The following is a 16,460-nucleotide window of genomic DNA, read 5'->3' on the forward strand; positions in this document are numbered from 1 at the left end:
TAGTAGAGACGGGGTTTCACCATGTTGACCAGGATGGTCTCGATCTCTTGACCTCGTGATCCACCCGCCTTGGCCTCCCAAAGTGCTGGGATTACAGGCTTGAGCCACCGCACCCGGCTGTAGTTGCATTTTAAATTAAACAACTATTAGGTTGCTGCAAAAGTCATTGTGTTTTTGCCGTTTTATATATATATATATGTAAATTTTGTTTTTGTTTTTGCTTGTTTTGTTTTGTTTTTGAGACAGAGTTTTGCTCTTGCCAGGCTGGAATGCAGTGGCACGATCTCTGCTCACTACAACCTCCACCTCAGGTTCAAGCAATTCTCCTGCCTCAGCCTCCTGAGTAGCTGGGGTTACAGGCACGTGCCACCATGCCCAGCTTATTTTTGTATTTTTAGTAGAGACAAAGTTTCACCATGTTGGCCAGGATGGTCTTGAACCTTCTGACCTCAGGTGATCCATCTGCCTTGGCCTCCCAAAGTGCTGGGATTACAGACATGAACCACCACGCCCAGCCTTGCCATTACTTTTGATAGCAAAACTGCAATTACCTCTTTTTTTTTTTTTTTGACTGGAGTCTGGCTCTGTTGCCCAGGCTGGAGTGCAGTGGTGTGATCTCAGCTCACTGCAACTTCTGCCTCCCAGGTTCCAGTGATACTCCTGCCTCAGCCCCCTCAGTAGCTGAGACTATAGGCATGTGCCACCACGCCTGGCTACTTTTTGTATTTTTAATAGAGATGGGGTTTCACTGTGTTAGCCAGGATCGTCTCCATCTCCTGACCTCGTGATCTGCCCACTTTGGGCTCCCAAAGTGCTGGGATTACAGGTGTGACCCACTGCGCCTGGCCTGCAAAACTGCAATGACTTTTGCACCAACCATACACGGGGCTGAGCGCTTGCCTGGCCAGAGACCGAAAAGACTTGGACTTTGCAAGACCTCTTGCTGTTTTCACAGCAGATCCACCTGGGAGCCCTGCCTGGGTGGGCAGTGGCTACAGATGACCCTTTAGCTTCCTAGATGAACAGATTGAGGCACCGCCCCATGGTCTAAACCAATCCTGCTGATTCCAACAAACCAAGAAAACAAAGTCTGGAGAGGGGCCTGCCCAGGAAGGCGGTGGGCACTCAGAGGGACCTGCGCTCCCTCCTCACTGGTTTCCTCTAAGAAGAGGCCACTCGGCAGGGCTGGCAGCATATCCTTAGCAGTCATGGTTCTGGAGCGAGTGACCAGGACATGGGGGCATTCCCCAAGGCAGGAAGTTTAAGGGACATCGGCATGCATGATGCCAATGGGGGGCCCTCTGTCCCCGCCAATTCCTTGGGTGTCCCCTTGATCCTGGCTAGGGCTGGGTGGGGCTATCAGCGCACACCTCTGGGTAATATGACAGTTTCCCAACCAGTTGCAACCCAAGCTCTCGTGACTCTGCCGTGTAGACAGTTTTCAATTAAAGATCCTAAAATATGAACCAAGACAGAAGTGCAGAAAAGCCCCAAAAAAGAAAGATGTCCCATTTCCCTCAGTGCCACTAGGATCTGGCCTGAATGAAAACGATATGCTACTTTGGATGTGGGACGACCCTTCCCTGCCCCAGAGGCCCTGCCTCATTCTCCAACTGTGGGCCGAGGGCACGAGCCGCGGGATGAGGTGGTGGGACTGGGCCGCTGGAAGGCTTCCACGGCAAGGAGTGCCTCCTATCCTTTAAAGGCAACCAGAAGACCTGGCTCTAGCCCTGCACTCGAGGCCAGTGCTCAGCAAATAAAAGGGGCAAGGGGCAGGGGGACATCCTTGGGTGGGGTGTCACGGCAGAGACCAGCTCTAGGTAGCCCAGCAGGAGTGCCTGAACCCACAAGGCAAAGCCTTATCCTTGATCCGCTGGTGCAGAGATGCCAAGGTTGGCTTGCCTGAGCCCCCAGCACGGCAGTTAAGGATTGGACAAAGCGACCCATGTGGACCCTGCCAAGGAGCTTCCTGTCCAGAGACAGCCGAGCTGGGCATAACCCAGGGTGGAAGGTGGCCACAGGCAGCCATCCAGGTGGGAGGAGCTCCCCGTGCCTTTCGTGTGTCTGCCAAGCCCAGCATCCTCACACAGCCCTGCTGCGGCCTGGCCACACTGGCCCACACATCCCTTAGACAGCTGGCCACCTCCTGCCTCACCTCTGCTGCTTGTTTTGTGTCCTCACAGGCCTGCGCTCCACGGGGCCACTGCACTGGTGACCATCTGTCATCCATGATATCCTCTGAATTCAAACTGGATCCCTCTGAAGGCCCTGGAGAACTCACGTTTCCCAGGTTCCAGCAGACCTAGTACCTGCACTCCATAGCAGTGAGGCTGGCCACTCTCAAGTCGGGCCCCAGTTGGACGCTGGACAAGAAAGTGGGGTTGGGTCTGCCCCTGAGGGTGGCCCTGGCCTGAGGGGGCCTACTGGGCTCTATCATTGTGGCTGGGAGAGGTCAGCAGTGGCTTCCCAGAGTGGGCTGCAGCCTGGCTCTGCCCAAAGGTCACCTGGGGCTGGCCTTTCGGGGCCTGTCCTGTGCCTTCCTGCCCTCGTTCCACCCTGCAGAGGGCACCTCCTCCATGACCAGTTCCCTCTCCCTGGTTTCCATCTTGTGAATAAATACCAATGGCAGCCACAGCCAGCGCTTCTGTAGACCAGCCGTCCCTCCAGTCACCCTTGAGGTGGGCATAGGGTGGGCATGATTATCCACTATGGTGCCCAGATTAGAATGAGGCACAGGTGACTGAGCAACTTGCTGAGCTGCAGGTGGTCTGGCTCCAGAGGCGACCTGGGCTGCGTGCCCTATTGGGACTTTGTTCAAGAGCCTCGAGTGCAGGGCACAGCTCCCGGCCCCATCTCCTGCTCTGCACATTGGGAAGGGCAAGAACCACCTTATAAATTCATATTAGCGTGGAGCATCAGTGAGGACACGGGCTGTGCTCAGAATGAGCTGATGGGCCTTCACACACTGCACCCAGCTGTGGGGAAGGGTGGGGCACCCAGCATCAACCTCTGCTGGATGTCTGAGCCCTGTGGCTGGGCCTGGGGACCTATGTGGCCCTGGAACTGAGCCCATGCCCAAAGTCTTACTTTGGGGCAGTCAGAACACGGGTTCCTGGCCCAGCCAACCTGTGCCCTGACCTGGTGGATGACAGGACACCTCCTCCTCCATGGCGAGGTGCTGGCCCTCTGTGCTCTGCAGCCTGCAAAGGTGACTCCTACCCCAGGAACCCCCAGAAGCTTCCCAGCCCCCAGAGGGACCACGGCTGGGCTCTGGCATTCCATCAGCACTGCTTTTAGACATTAGCAGCACCCCAGAGCTGGCCCACCCCACAGAAGCCACCCTCACTCATACATCCATTTGCAAAGAGTTTCATTTGGGGGTGGGGTGGGGGAGGTCTGTGATACATTCCCCTGAGAGCAAGAAAACAGCCCCAGAGAAGGCAGGATAAAGGGAGGCAGGGATGGAGGAGGCTTGCAGATGGCTGGAGTGGTTGGATTTGGGGCAAAGACCTCGGGCTGAGGAAGAAGGGGAGAGAGGAAGCACGATGGGCCTGGGGTTGGGAAGGGAGAGCAGGCACGATGCGGGGTGGGGTGGGGTGGTCTGGCTGGGCCCAGGCTGCAGAGAGGAAGCATGTTCCAGGCACCGAAGCAGGGAGTAGAGAAAGCAGGTGGGGCCAAGAGGCAGCCCAGGCCCGCTCACAGGCCACATGCCTACCTTTCGGTTTCATGCAAAGGCGCTGTGTGGCCCTGGGCAGGGGTGAGGGGAGGCCACTGCTGAGATTACAGGAGGCTCTCCTGAGACCTCTTCTAGAGGGAGACCAGGAGGAAGGGGGAAGCCCTTGATCCTGTCCTGCGCCCTGCTCCCCACCATGTCACTCCTGAGTCCCTTGGTCATAACACATATATCTTAGGAGGGGCCCTTCCCACCACGCCTAGGGCTGTGTCCTGGAAGCCCAAACCTGGTGGCACAGCGCTGTTTCTTCCTCGCCCCACCACACTCCTGCAGTGGGTCCCGCATGCCAGCCAGCCCCAACGGTGCTGGCCCAGCAGCCTGTCTCTGAGCCAGGGGAGGGCTTCCCCCTACACAGCACTGCCTGGCACCCACCTGTGTATTCAGGAAAGCAGATGGTCAAAGGTGACTTCTTGATCTTCTCGCCAAAGAGATCTTTCTTGTTGAGGAAGAGAATGATGGAGGTATCGATGAAGAACTTGTTGTTACAGATGGAGTCGAAGAGCATGAGAGACTCGTGCATGCGGTTCTGCGGCCGCAGGAAGGGCGGAGAGAGGACAGACAGCGGGAGGGAGACACAGAGACAGGGAAAGAGAAGGAGAGGATTAGGCTTGACAGAGAGGGACTGGGCTACACAGCAGCTCCTCCCAGAGGCTGCCAGAGGGAACTTGAGTCGGTCACACCTCACAGCACATCTCATTCCCTGCTTCCAGAGCACCCATCATGTCAGGGCCAGAGGCAGAGACTAGACTGGGCACCAGCCATGGCTCTCTGGGGAGGCTGAGGACAGGGTGACCCAGGCTTCCTCACTGCAGAGTCCCCAACTATGGGAGGGCCTCCCAGCACACGTGTGTGTGCGTGCCTGTGTGTGCGCCTGTGGTGTGTGTGCCTGTGTGTGCATGCGTGTGCGTGCCTCTGTGTACCTCTGTGTGTGCATGCCTGTGTGTGCATGCCTGTGTGCCTGTGTGCGTGCATGTGCCTGAATGTGTGCCTGTTTTTGCGCCTGTGTGTGTATGCCTGTGTGCGTGCCTGTGTGTGGTGTGCATCTGTGTGTGTGTGGGTGTGTGTGTGTGCTGGGAGTAGTGGAGGCTGGACTGGAGCCAGAGAGCTGGGCTTTGGCCCTTCCCGCCTAGACCTCTCCTTCTGGGTCCATCCTGGGTTGGGAGATGTCCTCTGGGAGTGGTGCAAGACCCCAGGCCCCTCCCGTGGTCTGAGGGGAAGGCATGCCAGGTCCTGCCAGCATCCTGTGGGCCACCACTCAGGGGAGAGGCTCCTGGCAGCGTCACTCCAAGAGTGCCTGGGGGACTGGCTGCACCTCCTGTCTGGGTCCTACTCAGTCACAGAGAGGGACTGGGCTACACAGCAGTCCTTGCACGGCGTTCTAAGCAAGGCAGATGTGGAGGGCTGCCCTGCACACAAGAGGCTGTTTAGCAAACGGATGAACATGATGAGCACCCCAAAGAAGCTTAACTGAGGGGCCAGCCTTCTGCCCTGGGCAAGAACTCTGCTTTGGGATGCTGAGCACATTCACTTGGGTAGTCTGTTTCTTGGCAGTTCGGAGGGCATCTTTCTCTGTGAACCAATCCATTTCTGCACGGGGAGGGGGAGGAAGGGACAGTTTCCCTTATTATCCCCAAGGACCCCGTCCTAGCCCTGGGAGCTTGCCCACTGTAAACCCAGCTCCCTGGATCTAAAGCCCAGAGGTGACCCAGGCTAAACTCTACCTCTGAAGTAAGAAGAGTGACACAAGTAACAGGAAAAAGAAGAGAGCTGGTGTAGACGCCACTGGGCGTTGTTCATGGGGAGACGAACTCCTCCCCAGGGACGAGCACGCTGTGGGTGCTGACGAATTGCTGGTTCCCGCCACGCCATCCTCTCTGAGCAGAAGGAGGGCAACAAAGATGCAGTGACCACACCAGGCACCCAGGCCCACGCTGCGCCGGCACTCTCCCTGCCTCATCACTTAACCTCATCCGCCCTGAGGGGACACTTCAGTGACACAGCTGGGCCAGATCCAGAACTTATGCAATGGGTCTCTCCGGTCCCTATCATCAGGCTGTGTGGGGCTTTCGAGGAACCGATGCTAACAACTGCATGGCGGGCCCCGTGCACCTCACGGCCAGTCCTCCCTTCCGAATCTCTCCCATGCCTGCGTCATTCTACCAGGACACATAAAGGCGGCCAGCCCCAGACCCTGCTCCTACTGGCTGAAGTTGATAGGTGGAGGGGGCAGAGTTTTCAGCTGCCTCTCAGGGGCACCTGGACGGCTGGCACGGCTTTATTGCCCCAGCCTGGAGCTGTAGTACATGGCACTGCCTTTACATTCTGCTAAACAGATTCAGTAAACTCATGTGACCTCATCACCTCTCCTGTCCTCAATCAGTACATTTCCTTCTCAATCCCCACGAGCATCTCCCTGTCATCTGTGTGATCTCACTGGGGAGGAGCAGGTCTCACTTGCCCCGAGCCACCTTGTTAGGGTCTGTTAGGGTCATAAAAGAGCAGCCAGAGGCTTCTAAGGCCCAGTGAACCCAGATTCAGGGCCTCAAGCTCCCCACACTCAAGCTAATTGAGCCACATATGAGGGCAGAGTGGCGAGGCTCTTGAGACCAAAAGGATTCCACAGGAACACGCTCCCCACTCCACAGAGCCACTTCGGCCCGCAGCTGCGTAACAGAGAGCCGGAAACCCATAAAACCCCACTCCACAGAGCCACCTGGGCCCGCAGCTGCATAGAGAGCTGGAAACCCACAGCCAGAGCTGCGCTCCCTCCTCCACTGCACATCTGTCTGGGCATTGCCAGGAAACGCCACTTGGGTGACCTGAGGTGGGAGTGGGGACTGTGCCCCTTGGCCACCACCGAGCTTAGGTGTGGAGGAGAAATCAAGGCTGGCTCATTCAGGCTCCACAGTTCCACTGGCTAAGGCTCAGCCCCTCCACAGCCCTCATGCCTCAGGGCTGCAGAGCACGACTCACACGCACTCGTTCTTCCAGTCAGTACTGACTGGCATCTGTGTGTGAGGCTCCCTGCCAGGCTGCCCCAAGGACGTAAGAATGACCATGTTAGGCTCCTGCTCTCCGAGAGCTCAGAGTCTAGCTGGAGAAAGACGACGCACAGTCTGTGGTCTCAGGAGTGGCAGTGCAGGGGAGGGCTTGGGGAGCAGAGGACAGGCAGAACCAAACCTGGCTTTATGGGGAGAGGGCCTTGGAGGGAGCCCCAAAAGACGGCTGATCCTGGAGACTCAGGTGGGGGACGGAGGCAGAGGGTGCTTAGCAGGGCAGTGAGGAGGGGAGCTTCTGCAAGGCAGGGGAAATGCCGGCACGGAGACCCCCGCCAGCCCCCCAGGCCTGACCACCCTCCCTTGGCATGCTGCCTGGAACCCGTCACCAAAGAGTCGAGAGCACAGCCCATCCTTACAAGCACCCTAGAGGAAGCAGACGCCGGGGTACATTCAAAACAGAGATGCTACCATTTGAGAAAAGAGAAAGAATCCAGGGTTCACAGATGGCTGACAGCCCCTGCCACTGACCTCCACCTGCCCCAGGCTGCAGTGGATGCCCAGGAGCAGCAGGAAGCCATGCCAGTGCAGTCAAGGCCACTGCTGCGTCAACCACAGCAGTGTCCAGGCGGCCGCCAAGCTTGCCAGGACAGGAAGGTGGCTCGGCGCAGAATGGGGCAGCCTCGTGCCGGATGGCAATCCCGACAGGGCACCCAGTCGCCCCAATCCTCTGTCCCCAGCAGAAGTGTGCCTGATCCGCCAGACTGCCTAAGGTCCTGGGACCAGGATGGGGCAAATGCGCCTGGCAGGAGCTCCCTGGGCCCTGACAACACACCACACTCACGCTAGGAAAGCGGGTACTTTTTATTAACGGCAGGTGACTAATAAATACATTATGGCAGCCAATAAATTATTACAATAACTAGATTTATTAAACCAACAAGTCACTCTTCTTACAAAATTACAGTTAATACGGGGTGGATGGCAGTGGCGGGGTTGGGAGGTGGGACCACTGCACATGAGAGAGACGGCTTTTCTAAGGAGGGCCTGGCTTTTCTAAGGAGGGCCTGGGGCGACTGAACCCACCTGGCCTAGAAGGGGGAGGGGTGCATGGGGAGGAAGAAGGTGCTCAGCAGGGGCAGGGTGGCAGACAGTGGGCTGAGCTAGGAGTTGGGTCAGATCCAGTAGAGTAGAGACCAGAAGCAGGATGGGAGGGCATGGCTGCCCAGAGTTGGGGGAGAAATGTGGTGGGAGGGGATGGGAGGAGAAGGTGGGAAGGAGATGGGAGGGGAGGGGAGGGGAGAGGGGCCACAGGAGCAGGGGAGGAGAAAGGAAGACAGGGGAGGGGAAGAGAGGGGAAGGGACAAGAGGAGAGGGGAAGAGAGGGAAGGGAATGAGAGGGGAGGGGATGAGGGCCACAGGAGCAGGGCAGAGAGCAGGGGAGAAGAGGAGGGGAGGTGAGGGTATGGAAGGGGATGGGGGCCACAGGAGCAGGGGAGGAGAGGGCAGGAGAGGGGAGGGGAAGAGGGGGAAGGGACAAGAAGGAAGGGGAGGAGAGGGGGCCACAGGAGCAGGGAGGAGAGGAGGGGAGGGAAGGGGAAGAGAGGGGAGGGGACAAGAGGGGAGGGGAGGGGGGCATAGGAGCAGGGTAGGTGAGGGGAAAGGAGTGGGGAGAGGGGGCCACAGGAGCAGGAGATGGGAGGGGAGGGGAGGAGAGGGGAGGGGAGGAGTGAGGAAGGGAGGGGGCCACAGGAACAGTGGTGCCTTGGAGCTGCCGGCTCTGCTGGGAAAGGGAGAGAGTCTCTGCTGGTGGTCTTGGTGCACTGGGCCTGGGGATGAGAGCTTCTCTTCCAGGGGGAGCCCCTCTCTCATGGAGGGGATCCAGGAGTTTGGATTGGGGGCCATTCTTTCTGCTTTCCCCCCAGCCTGCCCTTCTTTGACAGGGGCCTTAGTCTGACTGGAGTGGGGTCTGTCTGGAGGCCCCAGCTCCTCTCTGGGCAGGGTGGGGTCAGGACTCTGCTTGCTGAGGGGTGGGAGACTCCACGGCAGCAGCTCATGCCCTGGCCCTGTCCCCTGGGCTGCTGGGATCCCACACTCTAGGCTGGCGGCCTGACAGCGGGAACTGCCTGGGGGTGATTGCCTTGGGCACCGCTCACTGAACTCTGGTGGCCGTGGATCTGGATCCAGAGCCTCAGGTATTGGTTCCTGAGAGCTGCTAGGCTGTGCCTGAAGGCGTCCAGAGGCTCAGACAAGAAAAGGGGTGGCCAGAGGAGACTCTGTGACCCAGACTTCTTGAAAAGGGGGCGGGCAGGCCACTAGCTGAGCTGGAGGAAATGGTGTTCACCTGGGACTGCAGTGGACTTACTTGCCAAGAGTGCACCAGGTCAGACCGAGAAAAAGAAGCAGGGTGGCCAGGAAGGATGCAGACTAGAAAAAGGAAGAACTTCCAGAATCAACCTCTGGGTGCTAATTGTAGAGTGTTAGGTGGGAGCAGGGGCTAAGCTTCCCCCTACAGGGCTCATGTTGGCCAAAGGGAAGGGCGTGGGTGGGACGATCCCTGGGTCTTTCCTGTTGGGGGTGTGTAGACGCTTAGTTATGGCGCTTGCAGGTGGGAACCTAGGGCTGCCTATTCTCCTGAGAACGCTCAGGGGAGACCAGTGCAGACCATGGAGGGCAGGAATGCCTCCAGTTCCCACCAGTGGGAGCTGGGCTGTGGGGAGGGGCTAGGAGACAGAGCTGTGTTCTGGCAGCAGGTGTGGTGGTCTTCTTCTGCCTGGGCTCTGGGGTCCCCATGGAACCCAGAATGCCAAAGCTGTTGACCAGGGGCCCAGGCTGTGCTCTCTGCTTGGGGCTGGGCAGACCCCACGCCCTCCTCAAACCAGAGAGCCTTGGGGACCTCTATAGGTGCTTAGAGGGAAGGCCAAGACCTGGTTCTTATGACGGCCAGCAGTGCAGGGCAGAAAACCAGCCCATAGGAATGAGTGGCAGGCACAATTTTCATGAGTTTGGCAAAGATGCTCTTCGTAGAAATCAGTTTCCACTTGGCCTGCTAAATCTGGGCCATCACCCCTCAGGACATATGCAGGACCACCGTGGATCAGAAGGCCACCTATGTCTGGTCACTCACAACATTCCCACATCCACACCCACGACGGAGCCAAATCTCATCTGTCACCCTCAGTCGCCCCTTTAACGGTGGAGCCGCCGGTTATGACACGAATGACAGGCATCATGCATAGGCAGAGAATTTCTCCCTGAATACCCCTGAGGGCCAAGGACCCCCCAGCAGGCCAGGGTGGGAGGACTGAGAGCAGTGCAAGAAACCAAGCAGGACGGAGCATCCAAGAAAAGAGAAAGGCAGGATGGGGACAAGGGCAGGAAGGCCTGAGCACCCCCTCCTCCAGCCCCAATTCTATGGATGGGGAAGGCCTGGATCGGTGCTCTGGCCACTGTGGTTGAGGGAGGCTGCTGGGGGACATAGAAAGCCCTCCAGCCCAGTGACTTCTAACTCCAGGGTGATGGCCTTAGAGGTGACCAACAGCCCCCCTTTACCAGCTGCTTCTGAGCCTGGAGTTAGTCTGGAGCAGAGTTAGGGGCACAGCTGGCCTCACCCAGGATGGGGCTGCTGAGAAAGAACTGCCATGTCTTCCATGTTGGACAGGATGGCTTAGCTGACCCTGGCTGTCCATGGCAGGACACCAAGACTGCTGGCTCCCAGGGCCTGTCCTCTGCCATGTCCCAGCCTGGTGCAAGGTCCAAAACATGGCCCAGGTGAACAAAATGAAAGTGGACTTGGGCTAATGGGGTGGCCCCTATAGCCTGGCTGCCAGAGGCTCCCCAGGCACCAGTCCCTGCAGGCATTTGGCACTAGGGAAGGTCCCTGGGTCTCCTGGCACCACTTGGAGCTCTGTGCCTGTGGGTCCAACAAGCCCAGAGCTGTTGGTACAGGTGCTTCCTGACTCTGGGGCGGCCCAGGGGGCTGCATGTGTCTAGAGTGGGGGCAGGGAGAATGGAGGGCTTGAGGAGGGAGGCAGGGACCTCTCCGGGGGTGCCCTCTTCCCTCCTGTGGCACATCCGGGTCCCCAGGCACAGCCTGCTGTACAAGCACATGACATGCCTGGGTGGGGGTGGCAGCCTCAGCTACCTGGAGGCATCTTGGAGTGAGGGGTGTGTTGATTGCCCAAGGCCAGCCAGACCTTTGTCACCAGGAGAAGCTACCCCACCCTTTTCTGCTCAGGGACTTCAGCAGTGAAGCCACCTCTAAGGCGTCCTAGGACTCTCCCCTTAGAGTAGGGGGCAGGGGAGTGTGTTTGTGCTGACCTGGGCCCAAACGCTCCAGGGTGTCAGTCCCAACCCCTGCTCTCCTCTGTCCTCAGGGGCTGGGAGGACACCAAGGGCTGCGGACAAACTCCCTGATTTCTTCACCAAGACAGTGAGGTGGGGGGGCACTGGCTGCACGGTCCACATCCCCCAGACCTCTGCAACTACAGGGTCCCCAGCCCAAAGGCCTTTGCTGGTTTGAGTTGAATTCAGTATGGACTAGAGGAGAAAAAGCATCTATTCACACCTCAGAGTGACCACCCGAGCTCCTGGTGACTGGAAAAAGGAGATGGGTCACCCTCGGGCCTGCAAGGACTGGGCAGGAGGCCCCAGCCCCGGCGACACAGGAGCCTTAGCTTCCCTGCCCAGCTCCTCTCACCTCTCCCTCCGCCCCTCCCTCCCTCCATCTATCTGAGACATAAGTCAGTCTCAAGAAGCATTTCCAGGCCTCAGAGGAGTCAGGGATGGGGGTTCTCTGGGAGAGCCAAGGCAATGGAGGATGAGCAAGAGAAGGAAGGGCTGAGACCCAGGAGAGGGAACAGGGAGCTGGAGGCCATCGCCAAGGCCTGAGCCCTCCAACCCACACCAAGTTGGCCTGGTCCCAGCCTGGCTTTTGTTGACGGAGCTGCCCTCAACCAGAGACCCCAGGCAAAGCTGACGGATGGCTCCTATGACCCACCCTGCCAGCACCCTGCTGCAGGGCCGTCCATGCCACTACACCACCCAAGATGACAGGAGGACACTCCAAGGCTTCCAGTGAGTCATCAGGTGCAGGGTGTGCCCATCTGGGCCACACGGCTGCCCTGCCCTGCCCTCCCAGCTTCCCGATAAAGCACTCGGAGATGACACAGAGGCCATAAGCATGGAGTCTCCTGGCCTTGCAGCGTGCACTCAGCGGTCCCGCCTGCCCCAGCGTTACCACAGTTCTATGTTGGGGGCCGGGGGGCGGGTGGAGGATGCTCCCTCCTCCCTCCCTTGGTGCCAGCCTCTCGGATCATCTTCCTCAAGTGCAAACTGTGGTCTGAGAGTGGTGGAGCCTGGTTCCAGGGGAGGGGGGCGGCAGGCCAGGCAGGGCAAGGGTGCTGGGTGGGGTGGCTGGGCTCAGTAGAGTCCACAGCCCCGCAGGTTTTTGGCGATGATGACGTCCGTCACGGCATCAAAGACAAACTGGATGTTGTTGGTGTCCGTGGCGCAGGTGACGTGGGTGTAGATCTCCTTGTGGGCTGACTTGTTCTTGCTCTCGTACTGGGCCTGGATGTAAGCCACGGCTTCTGTGAAGGCGCTGGGGCCTGCAGAGCAAACAGGCAGGGGGTGGTGAGGCGAGGGGCCCGTGGGGCTGCCTGGAGTGGACGACCCCAGCCTGGCCTGTGTGGCCATCTGGCCATGGGCCTCTCAGAGACAACTGCACAGGGAAAACCTGAGGGAGGAGACCTGAGGGCTCAGTGAAGTTAACAGGGGGTCCTAGATCCAGTCAGTAGGACAGATACAGTGTAAAACTCATGAAAAATACAAAGTATCAGATCTCCCAGTATATCACCTGTATTTATTTATTTATTTATTGAGATAGGGTCTCGCTCTGTTGCTCAAGCTGGAGTGTGATGGTGTGATCAGGGCTCACTGCATCCCCCACCTCCTGGGCTCAAGTGACTGATCCTCTCTTCTCAGCCTCTTAAGTAGCTGGGACTACAGGCATGTACCACAACACCTGATTAATTATTATTTTTTTAGTAGAGATGGGATCTCACTATGTTGGCCACGCTGGTCCTGAACTCCTAAGCTCAAGTGATCCTCTCGTCTCAGCCTCCCAAAGTGCTGGGATTACAGACGTCAGCCACTGTGCCTGGCCAGTCACTTGTATTAAGGGGAGAACTGTTTTGTGAAACTACTATTTTCTTGTTATACATGCATTTATGAACTCCACCCCCAACTTTTTGTTTCGTTTTGGTTTTTTTTTTTTGGAGATGAAATCTTGCTCTATTGCCGAGACTGGAGTACAGTGGTGTGATCTTGGCTCACTGCAACCTCCAACTCCCAGGTTCAAGTGATTCTCCAAGCCTCAGCCTCTCAAGTAGCTGGGATTACAGGCGTGCACCTCCACAACCGACTAATTTTTGTATTTTTAGTAGAGATGGGGTTTTGCCATGTTGGCCAGGCTGGGTCTCGAACTCCTAATCGCAGGTGATCCGCCAAAGTGCTGGGGTTACAGGTTTCAGCCACTGTGCCTGGTTATTTACGGACTCCTGAGGCAAACGTATCTTACCACAGGTCATGTGCAAGGAGGTTTGAGGGCACTGGGGGTCATGCAGGTAGCCCTGGCCAATGCACGACCTGCAGGTGGGCCCTTTCTTTTGGGAGTCTACAGAGAAGGCCTTGACATCACCTCCATGGCCACTGCTAGGCCAGGTGGAAGGAGGCGCCTAGAAACTTCTGGTTTCTGATGTTCGCTCATTGCCTGGCTCACACGCTGCTTTCCTCAGGGGGCACCACATTGAGCTGGTTCCCAGGTGGGATCAGGGAGAGGGGTATCTAGGAGAGAAGCTTCCAGTTTGGGAAGGGGCAGAAGCACAGGACCCCAGCTTTGCACTGAAGGCCCTCAGACTCCATGAATCCATGCCAGGCACAAGCAGGGCTGCGACAATCTGTGGAGGGGCAGCAAGGAGGGGAGCTGGAGTTCAGAGCCATGGCTCTCAGCTGGAGTGGGCTGCTATGCAGAAAGCCTGGAGGCTCTACCAGACCTCAGTGCTTTGCTAAGTCTGGGCTCATTCCCTCCTCCTTCCCCATGTCAGCCCCAAACTGGCCTTGGTAACTGACGTACCCACCTGTTTCCATGCCCCACAAACCACAAGCCCAGGTCACTAGGGCAGGATCCACAGGCCCTCAATTATGGCTAGAGAGGAAGCTGGCTTGGGGGTTCCAGGGAGGCTGAGCCCCACTCATCTCTGGCTGGACACAGCTAGGTCCTGGCCTGCTGGCACTCAGCCTGATTTGGGGGGATGGGCAGAGGCAGGAGGTAGGTTGCCTGGCCCCAAGCCCTTGGACTGCCCCACATCTCCTCCCACTCACTTCTCTGGTCAGGGTCTGGCCATCTCAGAAGAGCTGATGGGCACCTGGGCTATGCTGGGGCCTGTAACTGCTCTGGTGTCACTGACCAGGGCTGCCACCCTGCAGCTCCTCAGGGGCCCTGGTCATGCTGCCTTCCTGGCTGCCCGCCCACCCCATGGTCAGGTAAACCCATCACAGCACTGGCAGGGCTGGCCTCTCATCCCCTGCACCCTATGCAGGGCGCCAGGGGTCTGCAGCTTGCAAAGCTCTGTGATTTGAATCTTGCAGCAGCCGCATGTGGGAGGTGGTGTTAGGATGCATGTGAGTTACAGGCATACCCCTAATGGCAAGAGCAGACACACAGGGAGCCCTTCCTATGTGCAGCACCACGCGAAGCTCTGGGTACCTGTCAGCTCATTTCCTCCTCACAGCACCCACTGAGGGAGGCGAGGGCAATCACAGCCATCGCCCCACCTCACAGACCCAGAGACTAAGGCTCAGGGAGGCTGCATGACCCGCCTGAGCTGCCTGTGAGTGGCGGAGCTGGGGCATAAACCTTGGGCCGCCTGACTCCCAGCCTCTGTGCACTGCCCCTCGTCTTCTCAGCGATCTCTCATCACAGAGAGCCCCTGAGCGCAGAGAGTGGAGCTCAGGTTCCCAGAAGCTGCCCTGGTCACACAGCTTATGAGTGGCAGAGCCAGGGCTGCACCTACTTTCCCTGATGAGGAAGCCCCGGCTAGCTGCTCCTCCTCTCTACAGCACAATCTGGGGGCAGGGTGGGAGCCTGTTTGTGCGGATGCTCTGAGGCAGAGTTGGGTGCATCCACAGAGTGTAGGAAGGGTGGACTGGGCTTTGGGAACAGGGCCCGCTCCCTCGGGGTCCTGCTGTTCTTGGAGGGGTCTCTACCTGTATATTCAGGAAAGCAGATAGTGAGCGGGGACTTCTTGATCTTCTCTTCAAATATGTCCTTCTTGTTAAGAAACAGGATGATGGACGTGTCTGTGAACCATTTGTTGTTGCAGATGCTGTCGAAAAGCTTCAGGGATTCATGCATGCGGTTCTGCAACAGAGTGGAGGGGCGAGTGAGGGGCGGTAGCATTCAGGGCCCTGACCCACCGCGGCCAACGACACAGCGGGACAAGCAAAGGGAAGGTCCACCAATGCGGCTGGACACACCACTGGGACAGAGACTACCAGGACGGAGACAGGAGGATCCACAAGGACAGACGGGATGTGGTCCTGTATCATTCCACACGCAGGCAGGGTGGGGCGGAGCAGGGCTGGGCAGGGTGGGTGGATGCTGCCCCCTTCCAAAGAGAGCTGGCCCCGGGTGGGGGCAGTGAGGTCACTGGAGAGACTCCAGCTCACGGAGAGGACATGCACCATGCACGTACAGGGCAGGGGCCGCAACCACCACCGAACGCGTCTGCGTGGAACCCCAGTCATGCAGATTTCTCTACCGGGTCTCATTCGGTTTCGACAGCAAGGTTGGGAGGGTGCACGCATTCGGTTGGGAAACATTAACCGAGGACTAAAAGATCCTCGAATTAATTCCGAGTTGGAAGCAGACACCAGGGGGATGGCGTCTCGGGGGTGAGCTTGCTGTGGCCTTGGTGTGCTTGGTGGTTTTGTTGGTGGGCTGGGGTCGGGGAGAATTGGTTGTTGGGGCTGGTTTCTCAGTAGAGGGGCCAGAGGAACCCCAAGATGAAACACAGCAAAACAGATCAAAACAGAGAAGAAGATAAAAACCCAACAAGAGAAAGAGAGAAAAATACTGAAAAAATGGTTCAACCAGTGTCAGGGCCAGGGCATCCCAGCCAGTTCATGCCGAGAGCCCCACGAGGGCTCATGGGGGCCAGGGCCGTCCTGGGCCTGTGGACCGCAGGGCAAGAGAGGCAGGATGGGTAGGACGAGCCCCGGCCGAGGGGCTGGAGAGGAGTGCGGGCGCAGGGGCGGGCTGGGCAGGCATCACAGCAAAGTCACCAGCAGCGCCCTGAGAACCTGCTGCTTTCAACTCTTAGCTGATGGATTCGGTTGGAGGGAGGTGCTTCATACCTTCCGGGCTTGGAGGGTCTCTCAGAATCTGCTCATGGTTTTGGCCTTGGTTTGACAAGGTAAGGCCCTGCAGGCGGTGGCAGCGACAGTGGTAGTGGAGAAGTGGTGGCAGCCTCAGGCCCGGCTGGGCGGCGCTGAGAGCAGGTATGAGGCCAGGACCAGGCTCTCGGGCTCCCAGGATGCAGTGGACAGGGAGGCTGGATGGCCAGCAGCAGCCACTACCAAGGCTCTCCTGGCCTGGCTCCAGGAGCTGCTTCCAGACACCTTTGCCATGGGCTCTCAGCCCCACTCTCACCCCAGGCCAGGGAGGGACA

At 58.2% G+C, this 16,460-nt stretch overlaps 1 protein-coding gene across 2 annotated transcripts in view; it reads right to left on the reverse strand.

The window, feature by feature from the left end:
• GNAO1 (G protein subunit alpha o1) overlaps positions 1 to 16,460 on the reverse strand; it is a 168,597-nt gene that overhangs the window by 2,928 nt on the left and 149,209 nt on the right. The window contains exons 7-8 of one of the 2 annotated variants that reach the window (XM_017502700.2): positions 14,998 to 15,151; positions 8,420 to 12,338 (exon numbers count right to left, since the gene is read on the reverse strand). In XM_017502700.2, the coding sequence (XP_017358189.1) occupies positions 12,151 to 12,338; positions 14,998 to 15,151 (342 nt within the window). In that variant the 3' untranslated portion in view covers positions 8,420 to 12,150. Of the gene's footprint in view, positions 1 to 4,105; positions 4,260 to 8,419; positions 12,339 to 14,997; positions 15,152 to 16,460 lie in introns of those variants that run through there. The other variant, XM_017502699.2, reaches the window with a different exon arrangement.

This window comes from Cebus imitator, unplaced genomic scaffold, assembly GCF_001604975.1.
Source record: "Cebus imitator isolate Cc_AM_T3 unplaced genomic scaffold, Cebus_imitator-1.0 Scaffold297, whole genome shotgun sequence".
Classification (NCBI taxonomy): domain Eukaryota; kingdom Metazoa; phylum Chordata; class Mammalia; order Primates; family Cebidae; genus Cebus; species Cebus imitator.